Here is a 20,332-nt window from a genome sequence, read left to right on the forward strand (position 1 = left end):
TTGCCATGCAAAAAACAAGCCATAACAAAGCTCCACCAACCGAAAAGTGAAATTATTATGAGTCCTGGAAAATGGCTACACAATCGAAATTTATTATTTTTATTTTTTTCTGAATGCTTTATTTTTTTTTTTATTACATAAATAAAATATCAGTTTAGCATTATTGGAATACTGACCTGGAGAATAATATTGCCAGGTTATTCTTACTGCACAATGAATGCCATAAAGCAAAACAACAAAAGACGAAACAATGCAAAATTCCGAGTTTTTTCCAGGGCTGTGGAGTCGGAGTTGTGGGGTCGGAGCCCATTTTGGTGGAGTCGACATAAAATGTATCGACTCAAGCTCCTAAAATCTATAATAAATTGGGTACAGTAGTTCAATGCAGTTTGTTGGGAATATTTTTTCATAAGAATTTGGGAAAGTTATGAAATGTCCTATAAATGTCCTATTCCTGATCTAAGGGTCTAGACTTTTAGCCAAGATGAATCTGTACTACAGTAAATTTATCACTTAAACATGAGCCGTGTATGAGGGAGTCGTGGAGTCGGTGTCATGGAAGTTGAGTAGTCGGAGGTATGGCTTACCGACTCCACTCCTGTTTTTTTCACAATTGTAATTTTTTTCCCGGTTTCCAGAACATTGCATGGTAATATGGATGGAGGCTGGTGCCATTCACAAGTTCACGAGAAATTGGTAGATGGTGCACAAGTAGGATCCAATTCCATATGTGAATATATGAAAAACTTGGCACTCAGTTTGTGATCAATAAAGATGCAGTTTTATTTGTAGTATTTTCCAGACAATAAACAATTTATTGTCTGGAAAATACTATTAAAAATTGCATCTTTATTGATCACAAACTGAGTGCCAAGTTTTTCATATATTCACAAGTTCAAATCCTCCCGCAAAAGAAAAAAAGTGATGTCTATTGTAAGAAGAGGAGGGAAAAACAAGAGCGTAAAGACAAAAATTACTTGGTCCTTAAAGGGGATATCATGGACTTTAAAAAAAATAAAAATGTGCTTAAGCATGAACAGTAGGCAGTTGCTACCTACCTGCCTGTTGTGCCCGATGCCATTCTCCGCCGGCACAGAGCAATTCAGCTGCTTCTGCTGACGTCACGTCAAGAGAGTGGTGGCTATTCCGCTCTGCTCTGTCGACGGGGCGAGACTGCCAACGTCATGCTGATTGACAGCCAGCTTCCAGCTGTCTAACAGCATGACGTCGACAGAGCGGAGGAAGAGCTGCTCCGTTGACAAGGACAACCTGAATCGCCGGCAGGAGAGGTCAATGACGGCTGTGTGCCGGTGCCAGGTACTACAGGCAGGTAGATGCCTCTGTTAGCAATGACCTGCCTGTTAGGTTTTTGACACATAGTGTAAAAAAAAAAAAAAAGTCCCGGACCACCCCTTTCAGAGAGTAAAAATCATGTCACCCAACAAACGAGCATTTCGCTCATTCATCAGGTGACGGCAGCCTGTTTACACTGATCAATTATGACACTAGCATTCCTAAGAATGCTCGTCCCGATTTGTCGGCCAGTGTGAATTGCAGCTTTAGGATTGCATTGAGGATACTCGATGTAACATTCGATAATGAACCTCACAGACGTTATTTTATTTCCAATATGACACATCTATACAGTTTGGACATTATTGAGTTTAACTAAAGGCTATAATGGCTATGATAAGGGGTCTTGTGATGTTGACGATGAAATTAATATGATCATCTGTGTGTTACTGATTTTCTTGTACTAAACTAAATTTTAAGCAGAAACTGGTCATTAAGCAAAAAAAAGTCTTGCATAATTACAATATGGTCTCCATACTCTACACAATGGCTACTATCTCCATGATGCGACGGTTAGCCGTCGGTCTGATCTGTGCTTGGCTGCCTGCTATCTAAAGGCTATGGCCAACTTTACACAGAGGCTGCGTCATGTACAGTATTCGGGGAAAATAGTCCACTTTCTTGACACTTGCTGTACTGAGCACGTATAGGAGCATCAGCTGGAAGGAGTCTGACACGCCAGGTACTGATTATGCAGCTCCCGCCCAGTCTGTACATATTCAGATTGGGGGCAGGTTTGCAGCTTGCACTGGTAATAATAGAGGGGCAGCAGATAGGGCATAGAATATAAGGATATGCTGATGAACAATTTGAGGATGTAATATTGGTGATTATGACGGGTCCTCTTTGAACAGATGCATCTTATGACAATGTATTTATGCATTTCGGAGCTACAGGGATCAACCTCTGTTACACCATAAGAAGACCATACCGAAGAGCAGATACTCTTGTTTTCACCATTCTGGAGCCACAAGGTAATTTATTGTAATGACGAGATTGGCTTCAGACATTATGGATAGTTCCTGTAAAGAAGAAATCTGTCTCCGAAGGTGAAGCTTAACTGTCTGTTATGTCCCGTTCATCGATGTACTTGTCTTCTATAAAGCCATCTTCTTCTGGCACAAATGAGTGCATTTGCTCGAAGACCACAACGTTTTCATCGTCTTGATTTCTGTCATTGGTGCCCATGTTAAAGTCTACATTGAACTCCTCCTCAAACATGTAGGGTTCTTCTTCTTTCAGACGATGATGGTTGTAGCTGAGAATGAAGTCATACCATCTTGGGAACTTGACTGCCAGTAATATCAATAGCGAGGTAGCAAGCCCGACGACAATAACTCCAACCAGAAATGTCCAGCTGTTCCCTGTGGATGGAAGAAGGATACAATTGAGACCTGGACGGCGTTTGACATGAAAAATACCAACGAGGGCCAAATCTGTGTACAGAGTGGGAGATGGCCTTTACTGCAAATCCCCACTCAAGCCTATAGATTCATATGCCATCTATGTCTTTAATGACACAACCCTTGCAAGTCAACTACTCAGTCTACTCAGACATTCCCTTCTCTATCACTATATTTCCCCCAAGTAATATACACTGCTCAAAAAAATAAAGGGAACACTCAAATAACACATCCTAGATCTGAATGAATGAAATATTCTCATCGAATACTTTGTTCTGTACAAAGTTGAATGTGCTGACCACAAAATCACACAAAAATCATCAATGGAAATCAAATTTATTAACCAATGGAGGCCTGGATTTGGAGTCACCCCCAAAATTAAAGTGGAAAAACACACTACAGGCTGATCCAACTTTGATGTAATGTCCTTAAAACAAGTCAAAATGAGGCTCAGTATTGTGTGTGGCCTCCATGAGCCTGTATGATCTCCCTACAACACCTGGGCATGCTCCTGATGAGGTTGCAGATGGTCTCCTGTGGGATCTCCTCCCAGACCTGGACTAAAGCATCCGCCAACTCCTGGACGTGACGTTGGTGGATGGAGCGAGACATGATGTCCCAGATGTGCTCAATCGGATTCAGGTCTGGGGAATGGGCGGGCCAGTCCATAGCTTCAATGCCTTCATCTTGCAGGAACTGCTGACACACTCCAGCCACATGAGGTCTGGCATTGTCCTGCATTAGGAGGAACCCAAGGCCAACCGCACCAGCATATGGTCTCACAAGGGGTCTGAGGATCTCATCTCGGTACCTAATGGCAGTCAGGCTACCTCTGGCGAGCACATGGAGGGCTGTGCGGCCCTCCAAAGAAATGCCACCCCACACCATTACTGACCCACTGCCAAACCGGTTATGCTGAAGGATGTTGCAGGCAGCAGATCGCTCTCCACGGCGTCTCCAGACTCTGTCACATCTGTCACATGTGCTTAGTGTGAACCTGCTTTCATCTGTGAAGAACATAGGGCGCCAGTGGTGACTTTGCCAATCCTGGTGTTCTGTGGCAAATGCCAAGCGTCCCGCACGGTTTTGGGCTGTGAGCATAACCCCCATCTGTGGACATCGGGCCCTCATACCACCGTCATGGAGTCGGTTTCTAACCATTTGTGCAGACACATGCACATTTGTGGCCTGCTGGAGGTCATTTTGCAGGGCTCTGGCAGTGCTCCTTCTGTTCCTCCTTGCACAAAGGCGGCGGTAGCTGTCCTGCTGCTGGGTTGTTGCCCTCCTACAGCCCCCTCCACGTCTCCTGGCATACTGGCCTGTCTCCTGGTAGCGCCTCCAGCCTCTGGACAGTACGCTAACAGACACAGCAAACCTTCTTGCCACAGCTCGCATTGATGTGCCATCCTGGATGAGCTGCACTACCTGAGCAACTTCTGTGGGTTGTAGATTCCGTCTCATGCTACCACAAGTGTGAAAGCACAACCAACATTCAAAAGTGACCAAAACATCAGCCAGAAAGCATTGGTACTGACATGTGGTCTGTGGTCCCCACCTGCAGAACCACTCCTTTATTGAGGGTGTCTTGATAATTGCCAATAATTTCCATCTATTGTTTATTCCATTTGCACAACAGCATGTGAAATTGATTGTCAATCAGTGTTGCTTCCTAAGTGGACAGTTAGATTTCACAGAAGTTTGATTTACTTGAAGTTATATTCTGTTGTTTAAGTGTTCCCTTTATTTTTTTGAGCAGTGTAGTAACAGCTATACTCCCCTCCGGTGTGGGCACCGTTCTAGCGGCATTGGCAATGGCTTTCCCTTGATTCCTGCGGTATCCCTGTATGCAAGCCCCTGGAGGAGTACCGCTGGAACGGCGCACGCACCGTAAGTGTGTATAGGTGTTATTGTTTTACTTGGTGGAAACATAAGGATTGAGAAGAGGTTGTCCACTACTAGGACAAATTATGTTCTTTCTCAATTCTAACGTTTTTTAATGCTCAGGATATGTTCACGCGTACTATTTTTGATGCATTTTTTTTCCACAAAAAAGTTGGCAGGAATACCTCACTGTATACTGTAGGCATTTTTTGTGTCTTTTTCATATACGGACGTATACAGTTATCTCACTAACTTAGAATATCATCAAAAAGTTAATTTCAGTTCTTAAATACAAAAAGTGAAACTCATATTGTATAGAGTCATTACAAACAGAGTGATCTATTTCAAGTGTTTATTTCTGTTAATGTTGATGATTATGGCTTACAGCCAATGAAAACACAAAAGTCATCATCTCAGTAAATTAGAATACTTTATAACAACAGCTTGAAAAAGGTTTTTAAAATCCAAAATGTTGGTCTACTGATATGTATGTTCAGTAAATGCCCTCAATACTTGGTCGGGGCTCCTTTTGCATCAATTACTGCATCAATGCGGCGTGGCATGGAGGCGATCAGCCTGTGGCACTGCTGAAGTGTTATGGAAGCCCAGGTTGCTTTGATAGCATTGTTGGGTCTGGTGTCTCCCATCTTCCTCTTGACAATACCCCATACATTCTCTATAGGGTTAAGGTCAGGCGAGTTTGCTGGCCAATCAAGCACAGTGATACAGTTGTGTGTAAACCAGGTATTGGTAGTTTTGGCAATGTGGACAGGAGCCAAGTCCTGCTGGAGAATGAAATTTCCATCTCCAAAAAGCTTGTCGGCAGAGGGAAGAATGAAGTGCTCTAAAATTTCCTGGTAGACGGCTGCACTGACTTTGGTCTTGATAAAACACAGTGGACCTACACCAGCAGATGACATGGCTCCTCAAACCATCACTGATTGTGGAACCTTCACACTAGACCTCAAGCAGCTTGGATTGTGGCCTCTCCACTCTTCCTCCAGACTCTGGGACCTTGATTTCCAAATAAAAATTGGAACTCTGGGACCTTGTGGAGTGTGTCAATGACTGCCTTCTGGACATCTGTCAAGTCAGCAGTTGTCCCCATGATTGTGGAGCCTACTGAAACAGATTAAGGGACCTTTTTAAACACTTAGGAAGCCTTTGCAGGTGTTTTTGTTAATTATTCTAATTTACTGAGATAATGACTTTTGTGATTTCATTGGCAGTAATCCAAAATTATCAACATTAACAGAAATAAACACTTGAAATAGATCACTCTGTAATGACTCTATATAATATAGGAGTTTCACTTTTTGTATTGAACTGAAATAAATTTAACTTTTTGATGATATTCTAATTTAGTGAGATGTGTGTGTATACATATATATATATATATATATATATATATATATATATATATATATATATATATATATATATATATATTATAAAATTAAGAAATGCTCAAAGAATTGCTGTGGTTTTAAAATTACAAAACAAGAACGTAGTTCAAAAACCTACCATGGGAAAGAGATTATAGAAAACTAATCTCTTTTATTTTGCTGCTGCTGTAAGATAAAATGCTGTCTTTTTTTCTGTAAAAAATGCAGTAGAAACAGTAGATGTGAACAAACTCTCCTAGTGTCCAGTAATAATGTCCACTGGTGGACAATGGTTACATCTGGGGATACTGTGATAGCTCCCACAATAGTCCAGCACTGAATAAATGGCAAGTATTAGGTAACTAGTCATTAGTCGGAGATTGTATGGACGACACAGTGCCATGTATTCACATACCGTATAAGCTTGCTAAAATGGCAGAAAGAAAATAAAACGTTACTTTCTGATGGGCACATTTATTTAGTTGGGGGAAATCTGATTTAAAGGTCCATTTTATATGGCCAGAAAAATCTCCACTTGACAGTATAAGAAGTCGCTTGTCTTATGTGCGGCAATGATTGTGAATGTGCCAACAATTTATATTTTTGTCGCCAGCACATCTGATTACACAAGGTTATGTGCTGACGAGATTGGATGATTTTTATGCCCGCAAAAAGGATGGGATCAGCCAAGAAATGAGTAAACCCTGTGCATGATGACACCGGCAATAATCAGGAGCCAGCCTGTGTACAAGGACCTCATGGCTGTATTCCTGTAGTGTCACAGGAGGATCAATAAGGCAGTGACCTGCTCCCTGCTTTCCTTATCTTTATTGCAGCTGTGTAAAGAAGAGGTTGGGTTGATTTGACTAGCAAGTTCACACAAAGTGAAAATATGAAGTGACAAAGTGTCCTAACTGAGAGCATGGAAATGTGGTACATGTCACCAACGATTACTCCTCACATGGATGGATCATTTTAGGAGTAAAAAGCAGAAACCTATCCCACATTAGTCATAGGGGCAGGATGTATTGATCTCTGGGGGTTTGGCCATTAATACCCCATTGGATCGCTGCAGAGCCCAGTCTGAATGGATCAGATGTCGAGCATGCTCCCCTCCACTCTATTCATTCTCCATGGGACCTCTGGAGATGGCAGATTACAGCTCTCCTTGCTATTCCATAGAAAAAGAATGGAGCGGAGGTACACATGTTCTACCTCTAATTCATTCAGACTGGGCTCCGTTCTCCCATAGAATAGGGAGTAACTGATGAGTGGGGGGTCCGATCACTGGAACCCCCTGCTGATGAATAAGTTATCCCCATCCCATTCACAAGACATAACTTATGTAGGTACGTTTGCAGAGTATGTGGAGAAGTGACTGGCCGGTGACAACCTTCTTTGTAGGCATTGAGGTTTCAATCCCCACTTATGTGCTGTAAAATGTTCGATTTCCAAATATACATGCATACGTATGATCAATGTGTAGTTAAGCGGCTAAGGTGATTGAGAGGACCTGTAGCATCAATGTGCTGTACAAACTAGAATATTTAGCTACATCAGATAGAATATTGGATGCATGAACGTTCTAATACATTGCATATCGACCTACCTATTGTAGATGTAGTGTTGGTTCCATTGACGGACGTGGTCACCGGAGATGAAGAGTTGTCAGCGGAGAGGATTGGCGCTGTGGATGATGACACGTTCCCGCTGTCATTACAGTTTAATAGAGTTCCCAGTGCTTTATTCACTGCTGTTACTTTATAGTTTATCATGTGGTTTGGTGCCGCACACAACGTGCTATCCTTATTTTCTGCAAGGAAAGCAGCACAACAATGTAACATTAGTCTAAGGAAAATATAAAGGCGCTTTGACATTACATAGTTACATGGGTTGAGATGAGACCTAGATCCATCAAGTTCAACCTTTCTCCACCAATTATACATTTTTTGTCACTAAATTCTTTATAACCCACAATGTTACCTGTATCGAGGAAATCATCCAGCCCCTTTTTTTGAAAGCTGTTATAGTGTCGGCCATTACTACCTCTTGTGGTAGGGTATTCCACAGCCTGCCTGCTCTGACTGTAAAGAACCCTTTCCTATTTAGCCGCCGGAATCACCTATCTTCTAGCCGTAATGAGTGCCCCCTGGTCCTTAGTATGGTCTTTGGAAGGAATAAGTCATGTGCCAGTGCTTTATACTGACCACACATATATTAATACATGTAAATGAGATCTCCTCTGAGATGTCTTTTTTCTAAGCTAAACAAGCCCAACTTTTCCAACCTCTCATCATATGAGAGACCTTCCATCCCTTGTAATAATCTAGTTGCCACCTTTGAACTGACTCTAACTTCTGAATATCCTTTTAAAAATGTGGAGCCCAAAACTGGATCCCATATTCCAGATGTGGCCTCACCAGTGATTTATAAAGGGGTAACAGTACGTTAGGATCACAGGATTTTATCTCTTTTTATACATCCTAATCTATTTGCTTTTGCTGCTTCTGCTTGACATTGAGTACTGCTGCTCAGCATACTCGTAACCAGAATACCCAAGTCCTTCTCCTCTTCTGTAGTCCTGAGTATACTCCCATTAATGTATATGTAGCAATAGGATTACTCCGTCCTAGGTGCATTACTCTACATTTATCTGCATTAAACTTCATCTGCCAAGTGTTTGCCCATTCAGAGATCCAGATTTTTTTGTAATACAAGTGGAAATAGCAAGAAATTAGGTGGGAGGGCGCTGATACAGACTTTATGTGGAACTTAGAAGCTTCTCTCTTCATACAGAGAGGCTGCATCTATCATCTATACATTGTAATAATAATATAATAATAATCTATTTATATAGCGCCAACATATTCCGCAGCACTTTACAATTCAGAGGTTCATATCAACAGTTCATATACAACATTGTAAGAATGTTGACCAAAAGCACCCTATCAGCTATGGCTAGGTTCACACTTGTAGTGGCTCAATTGCAAGGTTCATCATTTTGTACCAGAAAACAAAAGTTCTGTTCAGATGACAGCCACCAGATTAGAAACTGAGCAAGCTACATTACTGTTAATGGAGTCCATATGGTGGCTTTTATGACTGTCCTAGGACAGAGACGTTTCTTGACGGAGTTAAATTCTTTTGTTGTTTTGGAGGAGCAAACAGAAAAACAGAACTCTAAACCTTAGTGTGAACCTAGAAGAACGGTATCGTACTTTCTTCCTTCTGGAGGAGAGAATCCAAGGGGTCACTCTCCGCAAGGAGTAACGTTACATGTTAAGCATGTCAAAGTGAGGAGACTTTTAAGCCGCAATGCTCCTCTGGGAAATATGCAAGAGACAATTTACATTCTGGAGGAGAGCTAATTTTCATTAGTGCATCTAAATCAAAACCAAGCCTAGGTCAGCCCAGGTGATGACGCACTCGTCTGATGCCATTCTAGCCTCTGGGTTCTAAATGTCACAAATGGACATTCCTTTATAACGCATTTGTCACCTATAGGCTATAATGGCATCCCTTTTATAGATATATAAATAGCCTATGACATATCCATTTAAGAGATGTGTCATCTGGTACCCATGTTAAAAAAAACAATGCTTAACATATTTTTTACTGTATGGACGCGAGTGGTCTACATATTCCATACTTTTTTTGCGGTATGTTAATATATATAGGCCAGATGGAGGCCCATAGGACAGTATTTTGACCTGTGTATGGCTTTAGAGCCCTATAGGCACATTTATCATAAACTGTGAGTGTTCAGTGTAATCTCCTTACCAAGAACGACCGTGTTGGTATTTAACCACAATGATAGGCTAATAAGGGAGCAGGTACAGTTCCATGGATTCCCGCTAAGTGTTAGCTTCAGTGGGCTTTTCAAGTCTTTTAGTGCCTCTTTGATGTCCAAGTTGCTCAAGCTGTTGTTCTGGAGGTTGACCGTTTGTAGGTACACTGACGGTACCTGAATGTCCATAGGTAGCTGAGTGATGAGGTTGAAGCTAAGATCCAGAATCTTCAGATTTTTCAGTCCAGCGAGTGCCATTTCTCCAACAGATGTGATCTGGTTATTTTTTAGGATTAGCACCTCAAGCGTTGATAGTGCGGTAAAGTATTGGTTTATGAGGCTAGTAATGGAATTCTGCCGGAGATCCAGCTCTGTCAGGTTCAGATAACTCGCCAGGGATGTTTGATCATCTGTACTTAAGGAAATTGCATTTTGACTTAAATTTAGTTTTCTTATGTCTGTTGAATTACTTTTAGGGATATTTTTGAGATTTCTCCCAGACAAGTTTTCTTCCTTTAGATAGAAAATATCAAGAAATACGTATTAAAAGGATTATCCCAGAATTTTTGTTCCAAATTCCCTGTAGCCAAACAACCTCTCTAAAGTAACCCAACCATGTCTTTGTTTTCATGCCTCTAGTTATTTCACTTTTTTTTTTATATTTTCCCATAAACACCCAGCTTCTTCTCATGGCTCTCTGCACAGCTGTCATTAGCTACTCCACCAATCTGTTAGAAGGATTTTGCTATATAATCTGAGAGCAGTATGATGTAGTGGCAGAGAGCCTGATTCCAGCAATGTATCACTTATTGAGCCGCTTGGTGCCCTTTTGCTAGAATCCCTGTTTGCTTTGCTGTAGATGTAGCAGTAATCAGAATGCTGAGCCCTGTATAACCCATCCACACCACTGATTGGCAGCTTACTGACAATGTACAGTGTATACAGGAAGCTGCCAATCAGTGGTTGGGGTGTGGTTACAGAGAGTAGCCTGACTGGCTTGCACATGTCGTCTAGTAGTGATAATCTCCTACTGATAAAACACTGATTGTATTGAAACTACTGCACACAGCCTAATAAGTGACACATCCCCAAAAAGAGGCTCTGTTACCATATTATGCTTCTCAAATAGCAAAAACCTGCTGACAGATTCCCTTTAGTTAATTTTACTAATTATTAAAGAGGTTGTCCACAACCCCTTCTCAGCTCCTCTCGATTACTGATACGTCTGAAGGCGGGGACAGTGACCCCAGCGCTTACTGGGTGCAGAGCTCATGAGACATAACCGCATGCGAACCCCAGGAACGCGAATGCCAACACCGTTGGGATGGCACCAGCTTGAAGGTGTTTTTATTTTAACAGAGGCAAATATTCAGAGTGAGAACAGGTTGTGCCAGTAATAATAATAATTTTTATTTATATAGCGCCAACCTATTCCGCAGCACTTTACAATTAAGCGGGGACATGTATAGACAATAAATTCAATACAAGGTGAGACAGTTTAAACAGTTACATTAGGAGTGAGGTCCCTGCTCACAAGCTTACAATCTAAAAGATTAGTAGTGGACAACCCCTTTAAATATGTAGTTAAGACTATTCGTGCAAAATGACAATGCAGGCTAATATAATGTTATGCACATAAGGTTAATAAACACATAGAACCAAGGATTAGGCAACCTGTTCACAGCCAGTAAGTGTCCAACGGTTCTGTGGTTAGTGATGGTATCCAAAGTTTGTAATCCGCCGTATAAGTCCACGGCATGTATGTGGATGGTGCCTCAGCCGGTAGGACCCTCCACAAATATCATCCTTTCAAAAATGGAGCTGTAGATTCACAACTACGGTACGTAGCATGCACCAAAACTCCATTGCGTTTCTGAGAAGCTCGCTCCCCTTCGTCAGGGATAGCACATGTAATGTCCGCCTACTCCATACCCTTTTAATATGTCTAGTGACACAGTCATCCAGTGGTATGGAAGCGAGGCCATGACCACTGGCCGGGAGTATGTATAACTCATACTTACCCTCCATTCCCGGGTCAGAAACCTACTAATCCTCACAGTGCACAGTGCGATCGCTGGGGGGATTCATAAGTCTACAGTCACACAGAGTGACTGCAGACTTATCGATTTGGACCGAACAACCCTTTTATCGGTAATCTGTAATCAGGATTTCACAGCCCCCCAACCCAAACTATTTCTATGTACATGTACAGTACAGACCAAAAGTTTGGACACACCTTCTCATTTAAAGATTTTTCTGTATTTTCATGACTTTGAAAATTGTACATTCACACTGAAGGCATCAAAACTATGAATTAACACATGTGGAATTATATACTTAACGAAAAAGTGTGAAACAACTGAAAATATGTCTTATATTCTAGGTTCTTCAAAGTAGCCACCTTTTGCTTTGATGACTGCTTTCATAGTCATGAAAATGCAGAAAAATCTTTAAATTAGGTGTGTCCAAACTTTTGGTCTGTACTGTAGCTCTTTCAGAGTTAAGTCCAGCAATACCTTTACATGGCCAGTCCATTCCTCAGTTACTGAGTGCTCAGCCTTTGATTTGATATGCAAATGAGGCTGAAGAACTATTCTGTAGCCTCTGTCACTCCGGCTCTGTTTCCCACCACCTCTTCCTTCTTGTCTGACAGCCTCTATGCTGTGTGACTTAAGACAAAGGAGCTGTCAGTGAAGCCTGTGGAGGCAGCGCTGCTTGGGAAACAGAGCTGGAGCGACAGAGGCTTCAGATATGCCATAGTCCTTTGGCCTCATTTGCATATGAATTTTAACGCTAATTTCCGAGTAACAGAGTATTAAACTGGCCATGTAAAGGTATTACTGGACCTGTCTCTGAAACAGCTACATGCACATAAAAATAGTCTGAGGGGTGAAATCCTGCTGATAGATTCCCTTTTAAGACATGAGCTGCGATGAAGAATGAGCCAAGGCTTTTGTAAGTGTCCTAGTGTGCTCCAGTGGTTCTGATAATCACACAATGAATATTGGGCCTGGATTCTGAACAATTACATTATAAATATGCCATCCAGACTAAAGACTGTTCTTTTTAAGAGGACCTTCTGATAGATTTCTCTTGGGGAAAACCTACTATGAATTTGAAGTGGAATCCCCTGCAGAAATCCTAGGCTGTATCTTGGCTTTCTGCTGCGCATGTGCAGTTTGCATTGGTGCAGGTATACACTCAGGTAAGTGGAGTACACGCTTGAAAGCCCGTAAGTAAACTATTATTGGACCCTAAGTATTTTCATCGCATATGGTTTCTTTGGGAACAAGAAAGAAAAACAAATAGACCAAAAAATTGTTGCAGACATACTATCTTCTGTATGTACATATTTTATGTATTTGATTAAAATGAACATAAATACATACAAGTCATACAGTACTGTGCAAAAACTAGGCAGTTGTGAAAAGTAAGAATGTATTCATAATAATGGATATTCAACAATTAACAAAATGCAAAGTGAATAAAGAGAAATCTAAGTAAAATCAGAACAGAAGATCTGTGGTTAGTCCTCCAAGATTTTTGAAATTGCTGTTTGGAAGCCAAAGGGAGATCACACCAAATACTGATGTGATCTAGATTTCTCTTGTTCTTTCATTTTGCATTTTAATTGATAGAAAAAACTATTAACATTTCTATTTTTTATCACATTGGTAATGGGAACTTGTCAGAAACATTCCCCCTAAACCATTAATAGGATTGTGTAGCCCTTTAAAAAGTTAAGCCAGTTCATCCCTTTATGAACCATAAGCACTAGAAACACAAGAAGCCATGGGATGAAACTGAAGGGGAGAAGATACAGATTAGAAATTAGAAAAAACTTTTTGATAGTGAGGGTGATCAATGAGTGGAACAGGCTGCCACGAGAGGTGGTGAGTTCTCATTCAATGGACGTCTTCAAACTTAGGCTGGACAGACCTCTGTCTTAGACTTAAATGTTAAAAAAACAGATCCAGTTGAAGTCATTTTTTTTTCAGGCGGACAAAAAAGTTGTGTCTGCACAACTTTTTTGTCAATGGATTGCTTCTGGATCCATTCTAACGGCTGATTACTGGACATGTGAACATTGCCTTACAGTGTATTAGGATGGTTTATTATGAAGTAGCAATGCATATTCCTGTCTGTTTCTCACTATGGGGCTTACCTGTGGCTCTTGGCATTGAACGTTGTAGAGGCTTCCCATGCAAATCATAAGGATAATTGCTTTCATCTTTCCGTCCTGAGGATAATAATATGAAGTGTGTTTTTACAGTCAGTGTAGTTTTAATTACTATATAAATGTGTCACCTTTACTCCTTTCACACAGTTGCCCGGCCTATAAATTGTGATGTAAAGGACACATATCCCCACATGCATTAAAAACGGTTACTGTAATAGATGGCTTAGTTGGCTTCTTCCACTTCAATACTCTTACACTGCATTCACACTGGTGATAATTGAGAACAAGCATTCTTAGGAACTCCTATTCAATTATCGGCTTATCTAAATAGGCTGCCAATCACTTGCGTGTGGTCTCCATAATCATGGGAGTGTGGTCTCCATAATCATGGGAGTGTGGTCTCCATAATCATGGGAGTGTGGTCTCCATAATCATGGGAGTGTGGTCTCCATAATCATGGGAGTGTGGTCTCCATAATCATGGGAGTGTGGTCTCCATAATCATGGGAGTGTGGTCTCCATAATCATGGGAGTGTGGTCTCCATAATCATGGGAGTGTGGTCTCCATAATCATGGGAGTGTGGTCTCCATAATCATGGGAGTGTGGTCTCCATAATCATGGAAGTGTGGTCTCCATAATCATGGAAGTGTGGCCTCCATAATCATGGAAGTGTGGCCTCCATAATCATGGAAGTGTGGTCGCCATAATCAGAGAAGTGTGGTCGCCATAATCAGAGAAGTGTGGTCGCCATAATCAGAGAAGTGTGGTCGCCATAATCAGAGAAGTGTGGTCGCCATAATCAGAGAAGTGTGGTCGCCATAATCAGAGAAGTGTGGTCGCCATAATCAGAGAAGTGTGGTCGCCATAATCAGAGAAGTGTGGTCGCCATAATCAGAGATGTGTGGTCTCCACAATCAGAGATGTGTGGTCACCAATCATGGGCTCTATTTAATTTGGCTCCTCTCACTTCTGCATTGGGAAGTGTATGGGGCTTGGGACATCATGTCTACACTCATCTGCAGATTTGCGTGTGCTAGAGGAAGCTATTGCACACTTGTCCTGTTCATATTCTGTGCAATACCTGTCTCTTGTGAGCTGCTAGATATCGGTGGATATATCATCAATAGCCCTTCTCACCTCCGAATAGAGAATAGAGAAGTGAGCAGAGACCGGGGATGGCTCTTTCATAGAAAACACAGGAGCCCTTGGCCAGATATGAGCACCTGTGTATGAGAGAGCCGGCCGAACGACCGGCTGACAGCCATGTAGCTTGTATGGTGGTTTTCTCTCCATCTACCAATCATCCTCTGTGTATGTGCACGAAATGCCTTTTAGATGCCGGCGTACCTACCGAGTTTTCTAAGAAGAAGATACTTCAGGACTCGCCGGTGTCTTTAGTCCTGAAGTGCTTTTCTTAGGCATCTTTTCGGTGTTTTTTGTTCACCCCTGCTGTCATCTTCACCAGCAGCAGTTTTAATTACATTTTTACATAAAGTAGTGAGCGGCTTCCAAAATAGAAAATGAAATACCCGCTTGAACATCGTGAGCGCTAAGGGGTATGTTCACACAAGTTTTCCTATATGGATTTAGGCATGGATTTCTATTGAATCAATTGGAAGCAGGAAAAAAAGTCCCATACACAAAAAAAGTGTTATAAACCGCACTGGGCTGGGCAAAGTGTATTCTAGGCTTGTAGAATTTGTCCAGCCTTGTTTTTGGGGATTAAGCATTGGCATAACTACCAATTAAAATAATTAGTGCAGATATGTCTGGAACTCTTCTACTAATGAATACTACAGCCTGATCGGTATTTAATATAGCATTGCACACATTGCAGGAGTATACATTACGTCCATGTCTTTCTGAATGCTGTCAGTGTTAATCATGCTTATTAAGTACTGTGTACCTGTGTCCGACTTGTTTAAGAATATGCAAGCCAACATAACCGATGTCTCACTTTTGGGCGGATTCATTTACTATCTTCACCATTTAAGGAGTTACATATTTTTGCTGTTGAAGTTAGGCTGGGTTCATAGCTTGTTTTTTCTAGAAGTGTATATAGCTCTGACATGTCCATATCCCCGTATGCTCCCAGAGTATTGCAAAAGAGGAATTTGGGCATTTAATATACCTGTATGCATCAACATAATTTTTTCTCTCTTTTTGCTATATGGGAATCCATAAACTACTCCAAATTCCGCTGCTGAGGGGCATAGCAAAAACCATTACAACACAGCATATGTGTTTTCCCTACAATGGGAACGTGTGGGTAATATCCTATTCTTTGTGGTACTTTGTAGCCTTCCCTTAGAAGTATACATAGGGAGATCCTGCTGGAACCATAGGCTCAAGATGTGATCACAGCCTAACTATTCATACACATTAGATAACGGTTGGTCAAGTAAGCATTTAACCGAGCCTGGTAACTTTGGCTGAATCTTCCAACCATCTAATATGCATGGCTATGTTTCCCGACTTCCCCATACACAATTGCATTTGGCTTTGCCAAGCTTTTGTGTGTTCTCTATGTGGAGAGCACAGTAAACTGCTGCCAGAGTCATCTGGCAGTGGCTTATCTGCCCACAGAACAAGAAGATTGGGTGATTGGAATTCAATGCCCAATCTTTATCTTTCCAGCATAATCTGTTAGGGAAGAGTCAGGAGGCCCTCATACATAATTAGATGGTTGGCCGAAATCGTCAGGTTCTGTCAAAGTTTATCTAATATGAATGGGGATCCAAGGGCCCCTTTACACATTGGATAGCGGTTGGATGATGGCTTCCAGATGAGCAATCTCTTCCAGATGAACGCAAGGCTCGGCCGAGAGATTCTGTGATCTAAGTGAGCCCAGTGTCTGGCTTATCTGGCTGTGGCGTTTCTATGTGCAGAACAAGGGGATCAGCCGTTGGAATACCAACAAGCGGATCCTTCTCTCCCCCGACATCATCTTTCTTGGGCAGAGTTTGGAGATCGCCATATATATTAGACTATCTTCTGATCCCGCAAATATCCATGAATTAAATCTTGAGTAGCAAACTTTGCATTAAGAGCTATTAAAGCTCTGTGCACATTGCATTTGATTCTTTTGTTGAAGGTATACATCCAAAACACTTTCCAGCATATACAGTGGTGTGAAAAAGTGTTTGGCCCCTTCCTGATTTCTTATTCTTTTGCATGTTTGTCACACTTAAATGTTTCAGATCACAAAAAAAAATTTAAGTATTAGACAAAGATAACATAACATGAGTAAACACAAAGTGCAGTTTTTTAAATGAAGGTCTTTATTATTAAGGGAAAAAGAAATCCAAACCTACAGGACCCTGTGTGAAAAAGTGATTGCCCCCTGAACCTAATAACTGGTTGGGCCACCCCTAGCAGCAACAACTGCAATCAAGCATTTCTGATAACTGGCAATGAGTTTTTTTTTTACAATGCTCTGGAGGAATTTTGGCCCACTCATCTTGGCAAAATTGTTGTAATTCAGCCACATTAGAGGGTTTCAGAGCATGAACCGCCTTTTTAAGGTCATGCCACAGCATCTCAATCGGATTAAGGTCATGACTTTTAGTCAGCCACTCCAAAGTCTTAATTTTGTTTTCTTAATCCATTCAAAGGTGGACTTGCTGTTGTGTTTTGGATCATTGTCCTGCTGCATAACCCAAGTGCGCTTCATCTTGAGTTCACGAACAGATGAACGGACATTCTCCTTCATGATTTTTTGGTAGACAGCAGAATTCATGGTTCCATTTACCACAGCAAGTTTTCCAGGTCTTGAAATAGCAAACAGCCCCAGATCATCACACTAGCACCACCATATTTTACTGTTGGTATGATGTTCCTTTTCTGATATGCTGTGTTACCTTTATGCCAGATATAATGGGACATGCACCTTCCAAAAAGTTCAACTTTTGTCTCGTCAGTCCACATATTATTGGGAGTATTCTCCCAAAAGTCTTGGCGATCATGATGTTTTCCTGCAAAACTGAGATGAGCCTTTGTTATTTTTGCTCAGCAGTGTTTTTTTTCTTCTTGGAACTCTGCCATTCATGCCAGTTTTGCCCAGTCTCTTTCTTACGGTGGAGTCATGAACACTGACCTTTACTGAGGCAAGTGAGGCCTGCAGTTCTTTGGATGTTGTTGTGGGGTCTTTTGTGACCTCTTTGATTAGTCGTCACTGCGCTCTTGGGGTAATTTTGGTCAGCCGGCTACACCTGTGATGGTTCACCACTGTTCCATGTTTGACATTTTTGGATAACTGCTCTCACTGTTTTTTGCTGGAGTCCCAAAGCTTTAGAAATGGCTTCATAACCTTTTCCAGACTGACAGATCTCAATTACTTTGTTTCTCATTTGTTCCTGAATTTCTTTTTTCGCAGCAGGATGTTGAGCTTTTGAGGATCTTTTGGTCTACTTCACTTTGTCAGGCAGGTCCTATCTAAGCGATTTCTTGATTGAGAACAGGTGTGGCTGTAATCAGGCCTATGTGTGGCTAGGAAAATTGATCTCAGCTTCCCAAAGATGTGATAAACCAGTTAATTTATGTTTTAAGGGGTTGGAGGGGGGGCAATCACTTTTTTACACAGGGCCCTGTAGGTTTGGATTTCTTTTTCCTTTAATAATGAAAACCTTAATTTAAAAACTGCATTTTGTATTTACCTGTGTTATTTTTGTCTAATATTTAAATTTGTTTTGTGATTTGAAACCTTTAAGTGTGACAAACATAAAAGAATAAGAAATCAGGAAGGGGGCAAACACTTTTTCACATCACTGTATCTCCAACAGAAAACTCCAAATCGTTCTTTGGCCAAATATAATAAAAAGAAATGCACATTTTGCAGTATACATTTTTTTGAGGAGGCTCCATGTGTAGCAAAGTGTGGTCTGCTGCTTTCGCCTATACAGTAGAAAAAAGATACACTGACTTACAACGGCCTGATAGAAGCTAAGTGACCTGACCCTTGGGTCAGATGAATGCAGTCCTATGGATATGCTTGATGTCTATACTGGCACTTACACATACACACGCAGCCTAATATGTAGGGACTACCGTCTTGTCTTTGCCAAAGTGCTACACGGATTTTTCTGTACAATAACAGGTGTTACAATTGTAAAGTTTAATCATTTATGAGCACGAAAATTTTTAACTTTATTGATCATATGGCCAGGATAGATTTTTATTCACTAGGAATAAGGTTTTTTTATTGAGATCTTAAAAATCGTACCCAATAAATATATAAGGCTCTAGTTTTATGTGTAAACCTAAATACCTCCAAATTAAGCCTGTTCATATGACAGCTTTTGTATCTACATTCGGTCCTGTGGAGGTAAAGCCCTGCTTAGATTGGACTTATCCCACCAGGCTGTGGCAAAAGTGGTATCAATTGCAAGAAGTGTCCTCCAGTCTAGTTCTTCATGAATTTGGCGCCTCGATCTCCAGCACACCCTTCATTAAGACTGGCATAGAAAGGTCAGTATTGATGAATTGGGGCTAAAGTGTAATATTCTCTTTGTTGTATGAGCCTGACCCAACACTCATTGATCGGGTGACCGTAAATGACATGTTTTACGGGGGACTTCCTGGGCTACGCGACACTGCTTGCATAATGAAATTATCCATTAATATAGGCTCGTCACCATGATTGGATTACATATTGTGTCATTTTTTTAAAGGTAGATTTCTAGAAAGCCGAAAACAATAATATCATACAGACCTAAGATACGGCATTTACCGATATATCGGACAACTACAATACCGTGACCGGCATTATATTACCCCACAGCACAGCCTGTAAGGCACAGTGTCCATGCGTAACACAACAGATTTTTGTGATCGTCACCTACCTTTGGGGAACGGAGTCTTCCTATGCAAGCGTTTGTGTAGATTGCAGTACTGCGGCTTACATGGGCAAGGAGGACAGCAGCATAGCACCTCCTTGTTCTGCTCTAACCTTTGTACTCCACATCAGGTGTTAACACTTCCTTAGCAAAAGATTGACTAGTCACTTCTTGTCCTGTATGGAGCAGAATCAAAGCTTCAACCAATAAGGAAGTAAAAAGACAACCTGATTAGATCATTCGCTTCCAGACCTCTGGGATAATCAGGTCAATGGTAGGCAGGTCTATCAGTACTGTGTCGTGAGCTTGTCTAATGAATAATGTTTGGAGGTGAGCAATTGAGTAGGTATTACTTGAAGTATGCGTACAGCATCATGTACTAGTAATAAGACAGAGGTGTATTTAATGCTTTAAAATGCTAGAAACATTTTAGTATTCTATTGTATTGTTTTGGAAAAATGGAAATCTTGCAGGAAAATGATTTTTCACATGACTGAGACCTACAGTGT

At 41.2% G+C, this 20,332-nt stretch overlaps 2 protein-coding genes across 2 annotated transcripts in view; one reads left to right on the forward strand and one right to left on the reverse strand.

The window, feature by feature from the left end:
- IFT74 (intraflagellar transport 74) overlaps positions 1–20,332 on the forward strand; it is a 133,146-nt gene that overhangs the window by 25,519 nt on the left and 87,295 nt on the right. The gene's annotated exons all lie outside the window — the stretch shown is intronic.
- On the reverse strand, positions 70–20,093 carry LRRC19 (leucine rich repeat containing 19). Its single transcript, XM_073667260.1, has 5 exons — positions 19,830–20,093; positions 13,975–14,049; positions 9,803–10,322; positions 7,632–7,835; positions 70–2,717 (listed from the first exon to the last, which is right to left on the reverse strand). The coding sequence occupies exons 2-5, from the start codon at positions 14,038–14,040 to the stop codon at positions 2,410–2,412; spliced, it is 1,098 nt and encodes a 365-aa protein (XP_073523361.1). The 5' UTR covers positions 14,041–14,049; positions 19,830–20,093; the 3' UTR covers positions 70–2,409.

The sequence above is a fragment of the Phyllobates terribilis genome, unplaced genomic scaffold (assembly GCF_046119375.1).
Source record: "Phyllobates terribilis strain yellow unplaced genomic scaffold, ASM4611937v1 Scaffold_1__5_contigs__length_1240528914, whole genome shotgun sequence".
NCBI classification, from domain to species: domain Eukaryota; kingdom Metazoa; phylum Chordata; class Amphibia; order Anura; family Dendrobatidae; genus Phyllobates; species Phyllobates terribilis.

Excerpts from the sequence above, each read along its gene's own strand:
- LRRC19 (XM_073667260.1), bottom strand. The coding sequence starts at position 14,040 with ATGAAAGCAATTATCCTTATGATTTGCATGGGAAGCCTCTACAACGTT. Across the intron at positions 10,323-13,974 it reads TTCAATGCCAAGAGCCACAG|GAAGAAAACTTGTCTGGGAG; the intron begins GTAAGCCCCATA and ends TTCTATCTAAAG. Across the intron at positions 2,718-7,631 it reads CAACACTACATCTACAATAG|GGAACAGCTGGACATTTCTG; the intron begins GTAGGTCGATAT and ends TTCCATCCACAG.